Genomic DNA, 17,255 nt, shown 5'->3' with positions numbered 1-17,255 from the left:
AGGTCTAGAGGGAGAGGAGTGACTGGTGTCCCACCCAAACCCTTTGTATCCCATCTAGTCCCTGGTGAGATTGTCACTCCTCCTTTAGAATTGTGTGTCTGGAAAAGATTTGGTGTGGTGTTAGCTTCTGCTGCCCCAGAAACAGTGCTGCTGGCATGAGGTCAAGCCAGCCCTGTGATGGCCTGGTCACTGCTAGGTTCTGTTGCTGCTTTTGTACTTTGCTCACAGCTGTCCTCCTGTTCTACCAGGGTAAAGCGTCTGGGGTGCTTTGACCACGCCCAAAGACAGCTTGGGGAAAGATGCCTCTATGTGTTCCCAGACAAAGTGGAACCTGCAAAAATCACCTGTGAATGCCCCGAGAGGAACTGTGTCCTGGGTGAGGGATCAGTTGCCAAAAAGGTGAGCTGAGGGGTCGAGGGGGGCATTGACTTCTCCAAGTGTTTCTGAATGCTGTGGCTTTTAAAGCAGAAATCTTCCTGGTAGTCATGTGGTCTGAAATGTGAGTCCTGAAGCAGGGGTTGTAAAGAGTAATGGCCTCTTGCTGCCAGCAACGTAATCACCTTGTACCGCATTCTGACTGCACGGAGTGAAGCGTGTAGCTAATGCCACGAGAGGACAGGAACAGGACCTTAGACGCAGAGGTACCGCCACAGCAGAGGTCAGGCTGTGTCAGAGCTCGTGTGCTGACAGCCGAGACTGCCAAACACGTGTTCATGACCTCAGGTTTTTCACAGAGCTGAACTGTTCAGTTAAATCCTTGCTACATCGAGACACCCAAGTCTTTGCTTCCTAGGCCAGATGACTCATGCTGTGGTTTCTACATGCTGGCTGTGGAGCAGCGGTGTTCCTAGAATAACAGGATATCATCAGTGTGGATGGGGACCTCCCTGCATAGCTGTGCCTGGTAGACAGATTAACTTGTGCAGCCTCTTGTGACCTTCCATAACAGAAAGTTCACAACATGCTTAGAATACCCTTAAGGAGTGAAGCTCACTTTCTTTGGGCTAGAGCAGTGGTGAGATGCCGGTGTGCAGAACACTGGCTCAGGTGAAACATGCGGAGGCCCGGAGGGTGCTGTTTTCCTCTGTGCATGAAGCTAACCGTTCCCTAGCTGCCTGGCACCTTGCTGAGTGTTGCAGGCATACTCTGACCCAGGTCTGCTTTCTCTAGGTGAGGCGGCTGCTGAAGAAGCAGATAGTGAAGATCATGTCATGCTCCCCAGAGTCTCAGGGTACCAGTGAAGCCCCCGACAAAGAGTCTGCTGCGGCTGCTGACCAAAAATCGGGAGAGCTTGAGTCTGGATCAAAGCATGAGCTGGATGATTCTTCCAACAGTGTACCAAGTCCTGGAGAGAGAAAGGAGGAGCAGCCTGAGGAAACGGGACAGGAGAAAGGAGGAGCAGCAGCACGACAGCAGCAGCCCCCCTTTCTGCTGAAAGACGAAGGATCGTCCGATTACCGGCTTCAGTCCATGGAGCAAGATGCTGACGATGAGGCAGCTGATGACACTGACGATACCAGCTCTGTCACCTCTTCTGCTAGCTCCACTGCCTCATCCCAGAGTGGCAGCGGCACTGGCCGCAAGAAAAGCATCCCTCTTTCCATCAAAAACTTGAAGCGGAAGCACAAGAAGAAGAAGACCAAGATTTCCCGAGAGTTTAAGCCAGGAGACAGGTGAGTTGGATTTCCAAACCCAGGTATACTTGCCAAAATCTCCCTTTCCAAAGTTCTGAGATGTAAACCACCTCCTCTGCTCGGGTGGAGGAGGAGGATGTGCCTCGTGTTAGGACACCGCTTGGTAGTAACCAAGAGCGATTATCTTGTGATGACTGTGCAGTGGCCTGTGTGAAATCAGCTTGGTCTCAGTCCAGCCTCTGAAACTGGGGCCACGTGACGTGACACTCGGATTCTGTTTCAGCTGTGCCTCAGGGCATCAACAGAATATCTGCGCTGCGCTAGACTCTGTACGCAGAGAGACAGGTGAATAAAGATCACACAGCTTAAACATGACACTAATTGGTTACCTCACTGGCAGCTTCTGCAGAGAGGCTGAGCACAGACCACGCTGGCAGGAATGGACACTTCATCCTCAGAGCTGTCTCCGGCCCGGCGGTCTGTGCTGGCAGGCGTTCATGCTGCAGTGGTCTCTGTTATCCTTACTTGCTCTAGGGAGAGATCTGTGACTGTTGCCAGTGGTATACGCTTTTTATCGTGCTTTTCATGAGCAAAGTGTGCTCCTTGAGCCTTGGAGGAATTGATTTCAGTAGCTAGTGGGGGGACCACTGCCTGTATCTACCCATTTCTAGATAAAACTGGATCTCAGCAGCTTTTTATCTAACAAGAATGTTTTAACTGTTTTCAGGGGATGCAAAAACAGCTGACAAGTGGCCAGCCTGCCTTGCTGGCTTCCCTGGGCTACTTAGCTGTATACAGATCCCGCATCCGAAATAAACTAGTGCAAGATAATATGTGAGAATCCTCCCAGAAAAGTGGCATTGTCAGGATTTGAGGGATCCAGTAGTTTGAGAATGCCATGAGCTTCTCATTTTCTTTGGCTCTTTTAGCTTTGCTTGTATGCAGTGACAGCTGTTCCTTCAGTCCTGGTAGGTTTTGGAGGATTTGGAGGTCTCCAGCCTCAGCAGAGCAGCGTTCAAGTGAAGGGAAAAATGGGAGTGCATGATAGTTTTTGGGAATTGATTCTCAGGTCACTTTTTGACTCCTCACCCCCCTGCTGAGTGCCTCTACTTCATTGAAGACTTTGTAAAGATAACTAGCAAACCTGGTAGCTTTCCGCATCATACAGGCAGTGGAGAGAAATCCCTGTGATAGGAGATCCCCGTGCTGAATCCAGGCACCTCCGTATGAGGGAGTGCAGAGATCAGATGTTGGGATGCTTTGCAGAGACAGATCACAGAGAGGAAGAAATAAGGGCTTTTCAGCACAGAACGTGAAACCCCAGCTGATGGTTTGAGGGGCATGTGTGGCAGCTGGTCACGGCTCAGAGTGAGGGGTCTTCACTGAACGCTCAGATGAAGCTGGTGAGACTGTGTGGCGGTGCTGCCAAGCGCTGCTCAGAAACGCTTGCTGCAGCTAGTCCCCAGATCTGATGTGTCAGCTCGTGGGCATCTCTGACTGCAGGGGGCCAACTCAGCATGTGGCTTTACCGTCCTGCTGCAGCTCTCCAGGCAGCACATAAACCTCTGGTTATTTTTTAGTGAGGATATACAGGGATTTTTATTAATGTCACGTCATGATTTTTGTTAGTGAAGCAGCATAAACTGCGCTGCAGGCAGGACTCTGTCATTTGGGTTGGAACTAGATGATCTTCAAGGTCCCTTCCAACCCAAACCATTCTGTCATTTCCTTGGGTGGCCTGCCTTTCCATTCCCCCATCCTCAGCTGCACAGGCCCCCCCTTCCCCCAAGGGGATCCATGGGCATGTCACCCCACCACACTTGACCTGTCACAGGCTTCCTTCTCTGATAATTTCTGCTGTTGAGTGCTGGCCCTTCTAGAAACTTCATATTATTTCCACTTCAAAATACTTCTCTGACATTCATAAAAACAGGGCTGGGGGAAAACAGTTGTATTTGCCTTTTGTATCATCTTTATGGTTTGACTTGAAACCAATATATAAATGCAGCGCTGGCCAGGAAACTAAAGACAAGACTTAAAATCCGCATGGGATTTTATTTGTTCTGTGCTGTAGGGAAGATGAAAATGGTGGAGGGCTCGTTAGCAGAGTCTGTCCAGCTAGGCTGCAGCTCTGTTCCTCCTGCCCCCAAGCAACCCGCCTCTTCAAGCAACTCTGTCGAGCTCCGCAGCAGAGTACCAGCATGCGGTCCATTGTTGCGTGTTTGGGTTTCAGTTCTCAGCCGCAGAGAGACACATGTATGTGTTTGAACAGCTGGGAAGGAGACTTTTCTCTCTCAAACAAAATCCTTTTGCTTCACCGACGTCTAATGTGTTGCCTCTTTTTTTTTTTTTCCACCCCCTCCCCCCCTTACTGGGAAGGCTGAGATGGATGCTGCTTATCTTATCCAGTCCCCTGCTTCTTGGGCTTCAAGGACTCCTCAGAGCTGCCAGGCTAGAAGGTGCTTCAGTAGACATCATAAAAGTGTTTGAAGCTCCTGTCTTCTGCCAGGGGTAGAAAGTGGGTGCTGGTAGACTTTAATTTGCTCAACTAGGAATAAAAGAGAGCTCAGCATCAGCTCCCTGGAAAGTCAGTCGTCCTGCAGTAGAGACTTGCAGTGATTGAGAACCTGTTAAAGCCTGCTGTGAAGCTGCTTCCACTGGGGCTAAACGGGGTTTCCCAATTTGCTTCCCAGCCTGTTGGTATGTGTACCTTCCTGCTGCCGAGATCCATCTCGATTCCCCGTGTTGGCAGCATGTCGTCTGGTTGTGCTCGTGCTCATTCCCTCTGGTAACTCGTCACCTCTGCGTTCCCAGGGTTGCTGTGGAAGTGGTGACCACGATGACTTCGGCTGACGTGATGTGGCAGGATGGCACCGTGGAGACAAACATTCGCTCCAATGAGCTGATTCCAGTCCATCATCTGGACAACAACGAGTTCTGCCCTGGGGATTTTGTGGTGGACAAAAGAGGTATTGGGTGTCAAAACAATGCCCTCGGGGACCAAACATGCTCTTAATTGGAAAGTATTCTTCAGTCTGGATCTCCTTATGTACTCTATAGCCCTTTTTACGGTAGCTGTTGGTAGTACTCACTTGAGGTAGGCACAGGAGCCCAAGAAGGGACACACGGTGATTCAGCTGATGTAACCTGTCACCAGAGAACTGTTATTTCAGTTCCAAAGCTGAACTATGACAACAGACAAGATGTGGAAGGAATAAATGCCAAGGAGCAAAGCTAGGATTCTCAATATTTTTGTGGAGTAGAGGTGGCCCACCTTCTGCTTGAAATTGTGAGCAGCTCTGAGCTCTTGCAGAGTGAGGGGAGAAATGAACAGCTCACCTCAGGCTGCTTTCTCTGTATGGCTTGTCTGTCATGATCCTCCATTGTTTTTCCTGGAGGGTTTTGGGATCCAGAGGTGGCATCTTGCATCCCTTTTCTTCACCAAACCAATTGGTGATGCTAGTGAGGGTCACTGTTACAAATTCAAGGAGACTTAACAGCTTTTAGATATGAAATATTGATGGCACACCATCTGGCTCTCAGCTCTTCCTTTTTAGCAGGGGTAGACCCTCAACAGTGGGGAGCACAAGAAATTGTCAGGTTGGGAAGAGGGAAAAGCTGGCTTAGCAAAAAAAATCCTGTTTTGTGTGGCCATTTCTGATGAGTAATAGTCTGACTGGTCTTGTGGGTTAGACATGGTTTGTGGAAACTGAAGTTAGCCATCAGCTCCAGCTCTACCCATTCTAGTTTGGCATCTGGGAATCAGTATTCCTCTGTCAGTCTCCAGGAAGTCTGGAATGCCTGCAGTTCCCTGCAGCCCCCTGCTAAGGATGCTGGGAGGTGAATCCTTGTGTTGTGGTTTAACTCTGGCCAGGAAAATACCACGAGGCCGCTCCCACAGATTCCTCCTTCCCTTCTCCAGCAGAGGGGGAGAATCAGAGGAAAAAGACAAGGAAGCTCGTAAAATTGAGATGAGAACTATTTACTAATTGAATCTAAATTAATATATACAAATACTACTAATAATAAATAATTCAAATAATGGAAAATAAAACCTATTATACAACTATGACACAGTTGCTCACCACCCACTGACCAATGCAGAATCAGGTGTTTAGTGAGTCAGACCCAGAGAGCCCGAGAGCCGCAGCCCGAGAGCGATCGCAGCGCATTCCAAATGAACCCTGCCAGCGATAGCACGACCGGGAAAACTAAACAACCCCACCAATTCCTTCCCAAATGAGCCAGGAGTTAGCCCACCAATTCCTTCCCAAATGAGCCAGTGCAGGAGTTAGCAAAGCAGCTAACACAGGAGTCTGGGAGAGTGTCAGCAAGTGTACGGGAGTGAACGAGTAAGAGAGTGATGGCTCCCAGGCCCCCTCCTCGCCTCTACCCCGAGCATAACGTACTATGTAATGAAATACTACTTTGGTCAGTTTGGGTCAGGTGCCTGAGCTGTGTGTCCCCTGTGCTACCTGTAGTGAGACAGCGAGAGCTGGGAACACAGCTGCAGGGTCAGAAGTGAAGACCTGGAATGTGGTGCAGGCATTGCCAAGACCAGCTGAGACAGCCCAGGCCTGGAGAGGTGGTCCAGGCCCAGCTTTGGTGCTCTCGGATCCCCGACGCATGCATACCTCCTTGCATGCTGCCTGCCTTCCACCTTTGTCCAGTCCATTTTTCCAGAGATGGAAAACTGTCATGGGTGGCTCATTCCTAGATGAAGAGCTTGGCAGCCAGGGCAGCTCCTGGGGAGCTCTTGGAGACAGTCCTGGTGCAGAGGTGATTTGGAGAGCAGAGCACTAAGGTGACCACGCATTTGCTCTTGGGGTGAGAGCACGAAAGTGGTCCCAGAGTCAACATGTTCGCCCAGTCCAGTGCAGCCTTACTTTGTCACCACTCCATGCCCCATTAATGTGCAACTCCTTAGCTGTTTACAGCTCTGTGTGGGAAGAAGCGGTTTTCCTCATTCCCAGATGGAAGGTTTCAGCCGTAAGAGCTTGGGGGCTGACAGCCTTGGTTGCTGTGCATAGTCTGTGCTCCTTCACTTAACTTACCTGTTTTCTCCCCTACCGCTGTGACCAAAAGCTCAGAGCTCCCAGGACCCTGGGTTGTACGGCGTCGTGCAGTCTGGTGACCATATTGGCCGGACCTGTGTGGTGAAGTGGTTCAAGTTGAAGAGCAGCGGAGACGACGTGGAGGTAAGTGCAGGAGCCGGTGCCTGGTGGAACCAGCTGCGTCAGCATCAGGCTCTGGTACGGATGAAGACTGTTTGCTGAAGTTGATTACTTGAGTTCACTCTAAGAAATTTTCCATCCCACATCTCTGCTAGCTCATGGAAAGAGAATCCACGTTGTCCTGCCTGCCTCTGCCAGGCACTGTTGCTTATAGTCAGCCCAATAACTTTCTCAAGGCTTGTAGGAACACTGCGTTTTGTGGAGTCTTGATAGCCTACAGTCTAGTTGGAGATGAGGAGGACTCAAACCACACACATTCGCTGTACTGCTTTCTGCCTTAGGGTTGTCACTGATACCACAGCCCTTTACATCCAGAAGCAGAACAATAGTCTGCCCTGGGGTTGTGTTCCGCTCTGCCCGTTTCTCATTATCTGTGGGCTCCCAGATCTCTTCCTCCAGGAGAAATCAAAGAAAGATGTTCCTGTTAATTGAGAGGTTTTTTTGTCAGACGCTTCCTGTTGCCTTGGATCGTTTCAAAAGTCAAGTCCTAACGCTTTGGGCCCCAGAGAACTGCTTTGAGAAATCTGGGTGCTCAGAAGGGAAGGGAATAAAATGTTCTTGCATGTCTTGTGATCGTAAGGGAACCTGAAGCAGAGGTGAGGGGGAGCAGATGAGACGGAATATCTGCTTCCTTTCTTTGTTGTGCCTTGATTGATGTGCTGCAGGATGAGGTGGCAAGAAAGGACATCAGCAGCTCCTTGCAGGCCGTTGGAGCAACTGAAAATTGACAAAATATAACCCAAAGGACTTTTGGGTGTTGAAGGTGTGCTCTGAGGAGTGCGGCATCCTGGGGCTGATGTGTTCACCTTCTGTCTCATGCAGCTGATTGGGGAGGAGGAGGATGTGAGTGTGTATGATATTGCTGATCATCCAGACTTTCGCTTCCGCACCACTGACATTGTGATTCGCATTGGCAACTCGGACGGAGCCACAGCGAAGGAAGATGAGGTAGGTTCTGGGCACAGCTATGTGACTTCATTGTCACCAGGTATTAGGGGAGACCCTTGCAAGAGTGGGTAGCAGGGCCCTAGGCCCCAGATGTGCTCTCTGAACTCCCTGGCTTGCTAGTGCTGTGTCAGTGTCCCCTGCTGTCACAAGTAACACATCAAATCTCCCAAGTCTGGAGATGTAACCTTGAAATCCTTTGACTCTCTTGGTGACAGAGTCTACAGCAGAGCAAGAACAAAGTTGGGACTAGAATCAAACATTTGCCTGAGGGTTTTTTAATAACTCTTGCACTTCTAGTATGAGGATGTTCTGTGGGCTTATGAGCAAGAGTGAAGGTGCATTTGTCATGAAACCGGTTTCGCTTGGCAACAAAAGATGGGAGTTCTGGTTTTCATTTAAGTTATGTGCATGTTAATTTTGTTAAGCTGATTTGATCTCCTGGGAAGGAAGAGGGAACAATTTATATTGTACGGGATACACTCTTTGCTCGGAGACAGGCTTCCTTACTGTGCAGGGAAGACCTCCAGCTTTTGAGGCCGCTGCCCTAAAAAAGGGTTAAAAGGTATAGTGTGACTCTCATTGCGGTTCTAGTTTCAGCAGCATGAAACACATCCCAGCTTGCTCAGCTGACCTAAATAACCTTCTTCCAGTGCAAGATTACTTACTGTGCCAACCATAGCTTGTCTGTTCACGCCTGCACTCTGCTGGGAGAAGCTGCAGAGAGCCCCTGGGGCTAGGGGGACTGGGGTAGGGCCGGCTGCTGGCAACCCCATTCAGGGCAAGGTCCTGTCCCCGGGCTGGCACGACCCCAGCGGTGCCGCCTGCATGGCACTGGTCCTGATCAGATGTCAGGATCTGCTGCCAGACCAGCCGTCCAGGTCCTCTCCCTCTTGGGAGGGGGGAGTTTTCCTCATTGCTGTGGCAGTGTTGAGAGGTTTGTCCTGGAAACCCTGGCTGTAGGATTCTTCTCCCCCTTGGTGTGGAGCCTCAGGACTCCTGCTGCTTCTGCGGCAGGCTGCAATCACTGCTTTAGGTGTGATTGCACATCCCCCCACCTGGGGGATGTGTTTCTCAAAACCTTCCTGGCCCTGTGCTGAACTGCCTGGGGAAGACTGACAAGCTGCTCTTGTTTCCACAGCCTTCGGTTGGGCAGGTGGCTCGCGTGGATGTCAGCAGTAAAGTGGAGGTGGTGTGGGCTGATAACTCCAAGACTATCATTCTGCCTCAGGTGAGGTCCTGCTCCAGTTCGATATCCCTGTAATTCTTTAGCAGAGTGACAAATCTTGATTTTATATCCTGGGTGCAGAGATTTGCTGGATAAGGGAATCCTGCTCTATTTATTGCTGGCTTCCCATACGATAGGATGGCTTCCCAATTCCCGTAGCAGAAGAAAATCTTTCCTTTGGCAGGACTGGGCAGCTAATTGGTCATCGCTGCTCTTGAATACAGAGAATAGGGGAGTATGGGCAGGGTGTTGCTCCTTTCACAGGTTGTGCTGCATGTTCACAGCTCTGCCCACAGCTCCCGGCCTCCAGCGCCTGCCGCTTTGCAGAGGGGGCTGCAGAGCTCGGGGATTATCGGCTCTGACCTGGGCTCAGGTTCGTGGCGTTGCCCAACTAAAGCATGATAGCTTGTTCTGTCTTGCTTGTGAAACGGCACCACAGTGTTTTCTTTGGCTAAAGAAGGTCCATCAGAAGCCGGGCTAGAGCCACAAGTCGTGACCCTAGCAAACCTAGGGATCAGACCCCTATCTCTTCCTAGGGTTGGGAAGGAAGGGAGTTGAGCGTGATCTTAAAAATATACAGCCTCACTAATCCACTTAACCCCATCGATTTGTCTCCTGCATTGTTCTAAGGCTTACCTTGTACTGTCTTGCCATCTTATTCACTGCTCCACACACAGTTTTATCCCAAGTCGCTTCTCCTTGCCTCAAATTAAGGCAGACAGCCTAAAGATACGAGAAGACCTGCTTCTGTAGGGTCCCATCTCCGTCACTGTGGCAGAGAACACCACTGCCTCCGCTGCAGGGAGGCGTTTGCAAGTAGAAAGCACTTGATCAAGATTTCTTTTTAAGCCAAGCAGCTCTGCATTAATTACAGTAGAATAGTCAATGCCCGCACTATGGCAGTGGACTAGAGCGTTACAAAGCAGGCTGCTGTCTCCCTTCCCCCTGTTGTCACATGTGCTTGGATCACAGGCACAATCGGAGGTCTGATGTGCGCTCCACAAAGGGCTGTTCTCACACTGCGGTGCCGGGGCTCTGCGGCAGCTCCTGCTGTGTCACACCAGTCCCTTCGATTCTGCTCGTCTGCGTAATTACGGGAGTTGGGGAAATGTCAGGAGCGTGAATTATCAGTTGGTAAAACCGTGATTTATCAATGCCTGTCCATATGCCCAGAGACGAGCTGTCTGGGTGCTTTTTCTCAGCTCTAAAAATAAAGATGGCATAACTGGCTAATTAACTTTCCGACTGAGATTTGGATTAGCTTTGAGGGCAGCGCGTTTTGATGGCTTTTCCTGCCTGCAGTCACTTGTGCTGAACCCAACTAACCCCTGCTGACTGCCTGGCTCTGGGTGGCACAGGACTGGCTGAAGAGCGCTGGTTCAGCTCAAGGCTTGGACAAGATGACTGAGTGTCCATGTCCTTTAGCCTTTGGGGTCATATCTTGCAAGATTGAGAGGAGTCTTGGGCCATCATTCAAGTGTCAGAAGCCTGTGGATAAAATGCTCTGTCTTGAAGCTCCTAACACAGCCTTCCAAAGTTGTTCTTGCTCCCCTGCTTCTGTGTTGGAGCTCGTAGGTGGAGTATGCCTGTAAGGCTCTACAGGGAGACCTTGAGAGAGACGTAGCCTGTGCGAAAGCACGATAATCAAGCAGGTGAGGCTAGGTGGAGTGAGGATGGGGTCAGCTTCCAGCAGTGAAGGGGAAGGGAATGTTTATGTAAGAGCTTATTCAGCAACTTGGGTTAGGCTTCATTGTCCCAGCTGAATTTTAAACAGTAGTGACATACAACAGCTAAAGCAATGTTGTGTGCCACGGAAGAAAGCTGGTGTGGGAATGTTTTCCTGGTTCCAGAATTGTCTCTGTGGAAGGCAGAGTGTGGAGGCAGCCAAACCAGGGCTCTGCGCCAACACAGTTGCTGGTGCAGAAGCAGGACGAGAAATACTAACTCCACCATGATACCTGATACTTCCTGAACTAGCTCTGCATTCAGGAACCCTGCGGCATCCAGGTAGGTTTGATGCCTACATGCTCTCCTTGGCTGGATCCCAGCCACGGGGATGGCTGCAGCCCACCTCAAACTTGCCCTAGTTTCCCCCCAGTGCCCTACTTTTGAAAGGTGGAGGATGGGGCTATGCTGGTTTATAATCTGTGCCATCGTGGATGACCATGCTATTTGGATCAAACACAGTCCGCCCTGTATAGGTGGAAGGGGTTGAAACAGCCCAACCAGTCTTAAATGGAAGCTCCCTTTTCATGGGGATTTAAAACCAAGTCAAACTCTGTGCTTCAGCCTAAGTCTCTCATAACTCTGTGTCCCTTAGCACTTATACAATATTGAATCAGAAATTGAGGAGTCAGACTACGATTCTGTGGATGGCAGCACCAGCGGGGCATCCTCGGAGTGGGAGGATGAAAGCGACAGCTGGGAGACAGACAATGGCCTCATGGAAGACGACCACCCGAAAATTGAGGAGTTAGAGCCTGAGGAGCCAGCGGCAGAGGAGGTGAAAAAAGTAGAGGAACAAGTCCAGGGAGCTGTGGCTATGGCAGTTGCAGATCTTGCTGCAGAGAAAGCGGGCAAGGATGGAGCCCCAAAGAGCTTCCGAGAGCTAAAGGAGGCCATCAAAATCTTGGAAAGCCTGAAAAATATGACTGTGGAGCAGCTGCTGACGGGCTCTCCCACCTCCCCAACCGTGGAGCTGGAAAAACCCACTCGGGAGAAGAAGTTCTTGGACGATATTAAAAAGCTGCAGGAAAATCTAAAGAAGACCTTGGATAATGTGGCTATTGCAGAGGAGGAAAAGATGGAAGCCATGGTGGAGACAGAGAAGAAAGAAGAAAAAGCAGAAGCACAGACACCAGTGAGGTCAGAGTGGCCCAGTGAGACGCCAGTTCTCTGCCAGCAGAGTGGAGGCAAGCCTGGAGTTACCTTCACCAGTGCCAAGGGAGAAGTCTTCTCCGTGCTGGAGTATGCTCCAGGTGAGTGTGTCAGGCCAGCGTGGGGTGTTCTGTCCTCTTTTGCTGTCCTGCAGGGCTTCTTTCCCCAAAACCTTTGCTTCTAGGCCTTTTGGATTGGAGATCCTCTCTTCCTCCTAGTCCTGTTCACAGCTCACTAACTGGTCAGGAGAAATTAAGACAAATTCCGTAGCACAGTCTGTTCTGGGACTCAAACCTGGCTTTTAGACGGCATCTCTAGACTTTGCCATAACTTCTTGTGCCGCAGAAGTGGGCTTCCCCTTCGCCCTCACCGGTAACTAACGTCGGAGGGCCGTGGGGGTCAGTCGCCCCCCGTTGCAGACGCCTTGAAAGCTGCGGGGTTTGTTCAGGCTTTTCTGCAGGGATGGATGGGTTGAGGAGTGGGGCAGGATCAGCCGGTGGTGTTGTGCTGGGTGTCCTTGGGTAGCTGAGTGTCCTTGTTCACGTGCGTCAGTGTTAATCAGCCAAAAATAAAGGGCGTCTGTTTGTGCGGAACGCTGGTGACAGCGGGGCCCAGGGCGCTCGGCCAGCCGGACCAGGCGTGAGCGAGAAAGGTGGCCGAGCTGTCCCCAGCCCGCGAGTGTGTGTAAATAAAGATTGGGGGACTATGCTTTGCTCTTAGAGAAAGGGTTGTTGCTTTGTGCCCTGCGTCCTTGTCCCAGATGTGGGGCAGGGATCCTTGTTGGGGGCACAGGGACAGCACTGTGTGGGACCACGAGGACACGAGACGCAGGTTGTGGCTGCCGTACAGTGTGGGAAAAATCAGATTATCTCTATGCTGCTTCCTGGCACAGCACCAAAGCGAGTCAGCTCTTCCCTTCCAAATTACAGGTTTAATGCATGGATAGATTTGCCTTCACCTGGAACCTCTGGCAGTTTCCAAAGGCAGACTTTAATCCCATTCTCCTCTTTGCCCCACAGATACCCATGCCTTCAAGAAAATGGAATTCCAGCCTCCAGAAGCAAAGAAGTTCTTCAGCACCGTGCGGAAAGAGATGGCTCTCTTGGCCACCTCCCTGCCTGACGGCATCATGGTTAAAACCTTCGAGGATCGAATGGCAAGTGTCTGCTCCCAAATGCCTGTGTGATAGTGCTGGGCTCAGCATCCACATTGCTTTCTTTGGAATTCCCTGCGTAGACTTAACTCTTCGCGTTAGAGCTGCAGGAATGTGCGCAGCATCTGAAATACGGCCGTAACTACCGTAAACGGCCGCTTTCGTGTTCCCCAGGTCAGCGTGACAAACGAGGGGAGCTCCTCGTTGCAGGAAGCCTGTTTTGGGTGCTTTGCCCAGCGGGCCGCGTGTCCCAGCGAGCAGGGCAGGCAGCAAGGGCTGACGTAGGCGGTGAGCAGCACGGGGTTTGCTGGCCATCCTCAGAAGCCTGGCTTCAGCTCCGGAGGCCTGGTCCGCTGTCAGGGCGTGGTACGAGCACAGCTTCTAGCGGGAAGGGGTCCTGGGGTGTGTTGCTTGAACTGACCCTTGCAAGGACTGAATTAATCACGTTCCCTCTCTCCCTGTACGTAAATACAACCCTGCCAGTGTAAAGGGATATGTCACGGTGCCTAGCTTACTGCCTCTCTCTGCAGGATCTCTTCTCAGCACTTATAAAGGGGCCCACGCGCACGCCCTATGAAGACGGCCTCTTCCTCTTTGATATCCAGCTCCCCAACATCTACCCTGCAGTCCCACCTCTCTTCCGCTACCTCTCCCAGTGCAGTGGGAGGCTGAATCCCAACCTGTACGACAACGGCAAAGTGTGCGTCAGCCTCCTGGGGACGTGGATAGGCAAGGTAATGCTTCCGCTTGCCCGTCCATGGGGAGTGGTGGCTGTGCCAGGCTGCTTTTGGAAGAAGCAGTTTCCTACCAGGCCAAGAATCCGGGGTGGCTTCTGGTCTCAGGAGGGGCTTGAGCTGGGGCTCACTCTGGCCTTGGGTTCTGGTTTAGATGTCTGGAGCAGGCGACTGCTGTAGTTTGGGTGTTTCTGGCTGTATTTGGCTCTTGTCTGTCCTTGGTCAGACCAGCTGAGTGGTGTCGCAGCTGGACAGAGGTGCCAACACCAGCACAGTGTGTTCTCTCAGGGTTTGGGTCCCTGCCTCCCACGCTGCAGACATCACACAGCAAACTGGTCCTTCGGGCCTTTAACACATTTGTATGTGTGTTTCAGGGGACAGAAAGGTGGACCAGTAAATCCAGCCTCCTTCAAGTGCTCATCTCCATCCAAGGTAAATGCTCCAGTAGAGCCTGTGGGACGGGAAAAGGCGGGGGGAGGAGGGGATGCAGGCTTATGGCGAGGCACACGATTGGCGTCTGCCTCCCCACTTGGGTTAGTGCTGCCCTTTGCTCTCGCTTTGCTGGACAAGGCAATGTCCTTATCTCTCGGTTCATTAGTCCAAGCAGGTGCCAGCTTTTCTCCTGCCCGATTTTTGGCTGCATCCCAAGTCTCTGACAACGCTTTCCCTTTTCACTGCCGCAGCTAAGCACAGAGCTGTGTCGCTCCTTACTCTGAGCTGACAGAGGCGAACCACAGAGAACCAAAGGCCAGTACCAGAGTTGGTTGAAGTTGCTAAACTGGGCTTTACTCGCAGGACTTTACCCCACTGAGTCACCCGCCCATCCCACACTGGGCATGTTTTTGCACAGGATGGTGTTTATGCTCCTTCTGAAGCAGAGAAGAATCAGGGGTGTGGCTAGACCAGCCTCAGGGCTTCCTGCCATAGGGCTTTGCCCTGTTGTAACTAGTTTGAGAGCAGACAGGCTAAATCAAATCTCTTCCTCAAGGCCAGCTTTCTGTGCAGGGAGCCCAGGCATGTGACTTGAGAAACCTTTGACACAGAGCAAGGGCTCCTGCCTTCGCTCAGCAGGCGATTGCTGCTCCTCTGAAGTCCCTCGGTCCACCTGGATCCTCCTGGGGGATGATGACACTGTGGGAAAAGCCTTTTCTTTGAGACTGCTGAGGATCCAAATTTAGAAAATGAAATACTAAATGTTTTACTGGAGCGACGTGGTGCAAGTGAAAAACCTCCTCGCCCCTCCTGCTGCCTGGGCTTTGAGAGGCTCATGAGGCCTTCACCAGCTCTAATGCAGTTTGTGGCAGGCTGCCAGCGGCCTGGCAGCATCGGTGCCATCGCTACCTCCGCGCGATGACGTTAGACCAGGAGCAAGCAGGAGAGCTCAATGTGGGTGACTTGTCACGGGATCTGCTGTCTCCGCGCTGCTCTGTCTGATGGGACTGTGCTGGCTGATCGGACCTGGCCAGCTCGGAGCCTGTTACTGAGGATTGGCCTTTGTTCTGATTAAGAGGAGAAAAAAATCTACTTAAGGGGAAAAGAAAAAAAAAAAGCTTTGGGTGTGTTTGTGGGTTTTTTTGCTAGGAGGGGAGGGAATTAGCTGCGAAACCTTTCCCCTTCTTCCCTTTTGACATGCTCTGCCGTTGTGTGCCTGCTGCGCTGCGCTGGTTGCGTTCTTGCCAGCCAAGGATCTTGATTGCCACGCTTGGTGGCATCCCAGCTCCCTGCTGCCCTAGCAGGAGGACGCAGACCCCTTCACGCAAGCGCTTCCCTTGCCACACCATTCCAACGCATCTTTGCAGGTTCCCGGCCATCCGGCCTGGCTGCCGGTACCCACTCGAAGTCAAAGCCTGGCTTCCCCACGGCGTTCCCCGTGCGCTGCCTGCGGGGGTGTCCGCGGGCCAGGCTCAGCAACGCGATGCCGTGACCCTCCAACCTCAACTGCCTCGGCAGCAATTGGGGCCCAGCAGTGTCTGCCTGGGGCGGCGCGTCACGGTAAGCTTCACCCTGCGGTCTCCCCTTCTCCTGGCAGGTCTCATCCTCGTGAACGAGCCCTACTACAACGAGGCGGGCTTTGACAGCGACCGGGGCCTGCAGGAGGGCTACGAGAACAGTCGCTGCTACAACGAGATGACCCTGATCCGGGTGGTGCAGTCCATGATGCAGCTGCTGCGCAGGCCGGTGGAAGTCTTCGAGCACGAGATCCGTGAGCACTTCCGCTGCAACGGCTGGCGCCTGGTGTCCCGCATCGAGTCCTGGCTGGAGACGAACGAGCTGGTGGAGCGGAGCCACGAGCAGGCCAATGGGGCTGATTCCGCCTCCCTCCTCTCCGCCTGCGGCACCCTGGCCGAGAGCCCGGGCGACAATGCGGGATCGCTGGGGGAGTACGGCAGCAGCTCGGAGCAGGGCGCAACTGCCGAACTGTCCGACTCGGCGCTCGACGGGAAGGAGGAGCTGGACGAGTCGGAGTTCACAACCTCGACGCCCGTCACTGGCGATCTCCAGCAGTACTCGGACTCGGAGAGCACGGGCCAAGCCAGGGCAGCCGACCTGGCCAGAGACCGAATGGACGAGGGGAAGGCTGCCCAGGACTCGGCCTCGCAGCCTAGTGTGAAACCAAAGAAGCGGAGAAAGAGCTACAGAAGTTTCCTCTTTTGAGCGGTTACCCTGATATTGGGTTCCCCCTCTTCCCTTTGTCCAAGGGGTTCATTAAAAGCATCCGTGGTGTCTTGCAGCAGTACCGGGCTGCCTTAGCAGGGGCCAACATCCCAGAGTGGACAGAGGACAAGTAAACCGTCGGGGTCGGGACAGGCAGGTGCAGGGGAGAAGAGGAAGCTGCGGGCAGGAAGTTGGCAAACGCTGTTACCAGTGAACTGGCTTCTCCTTCCAGACTTTCCTCCTCGGCTTGGTTAGTTCCAAAGAAGGTGGTAGGCCTGACGTACTCCTCTGAGGAAAGGTTGTCTAAGCATGAGTAACTCCTTCGCCCCCAGCCCTTCTTCCTTCCCCCTGTCCCACGTACGCGCTCCCCTCGCCAGTTTGGCCCCGCGGCGGCGAGATCGGAGACCTGCACGGAAGCAGCCACGTTCCCTCTGCGCTTCCATCTTGGGGCACCTTTCCACACAAGGATCTTCCCACCCCACGCTACACCCGGCCGTTTGTTCTAGTGCAGGGTTCAAGCCAGGAGAAGCAATTCCTGGAGCATCTGGAAGCGAAGGGCAACGACGCCCCTCCCGGTCTTTCGTTTTTCCCCCCTCCCCGCCTCACCGTGGGGTTTCCCACGTCTGCCCCAGCCGATGGATGCGTCAGGCTGCGTCCGCACCGCACGGAGCTGCTCCTTAGTTCTTCACTCACAGCTGGGAGGTTCTTCCCCCTCGGGACTTGGTACCAGAGCTCCGTGCGAGCACTCGTGCAGCCCCGGCAGCGCTGCAGGTTTTCCCTCTGCCGCATCCGGTT

At 52.5% G+C, this 17,255-nt stretch overlaps 1 protein-coding gene across 1 annotated transcript; it reads left to right on the top strand.

Annotated features, from left to right (window-relative positions):
• Positions 1-248: 248 nt before the first annotated feature.
• On the top strand, positions 249-16,594 carry UBE2O (ubiquitin-conjugating enzyme E2O; the record flags this gene model as incomplete). The annotated part of the gene is given in 12 exon segments (XM_010151524.1): positions 249-399; positions 1,171-1,673; positions 4,449-4,603; positions 6,720-6,832; positions 7,691-7,816; positions 8,955-9,044; positions 11,362-12,019; positions 12,938-13,074; positions 13,602-13,805; positions 14,180-14,237; positions 15,835-16,452; positions 16,455-16,594. Coding segments are annotated over 12 exon segments (2,953 nt in total), but the record flags the coding sequence as incomplete, so codon positions are not given.
• Positions 16,595-17,255: the final 661 nt, after the last annotated feature.

This window comes from Eurypyga helias, unplaced genomic scaffold (genome assembly GCF_000690775.1).
Source record: "Eurypyga helias isolate BGI_N326 unplaced genomic scaffold, ASM69077v1 scaffold26745, whole genome shotgun sequence".
Taxonomy (NCBI): Eukaryota; Metazoa; Chordata; class Aves; order Eurypygiformes; family Eurypygidae; genus Eurypyga; species Eurypyga helias.
Note: the sequence above shows the minus strand (reverse complement) of the source record. Positions and strands in the feature narration are given on the sequence as shown.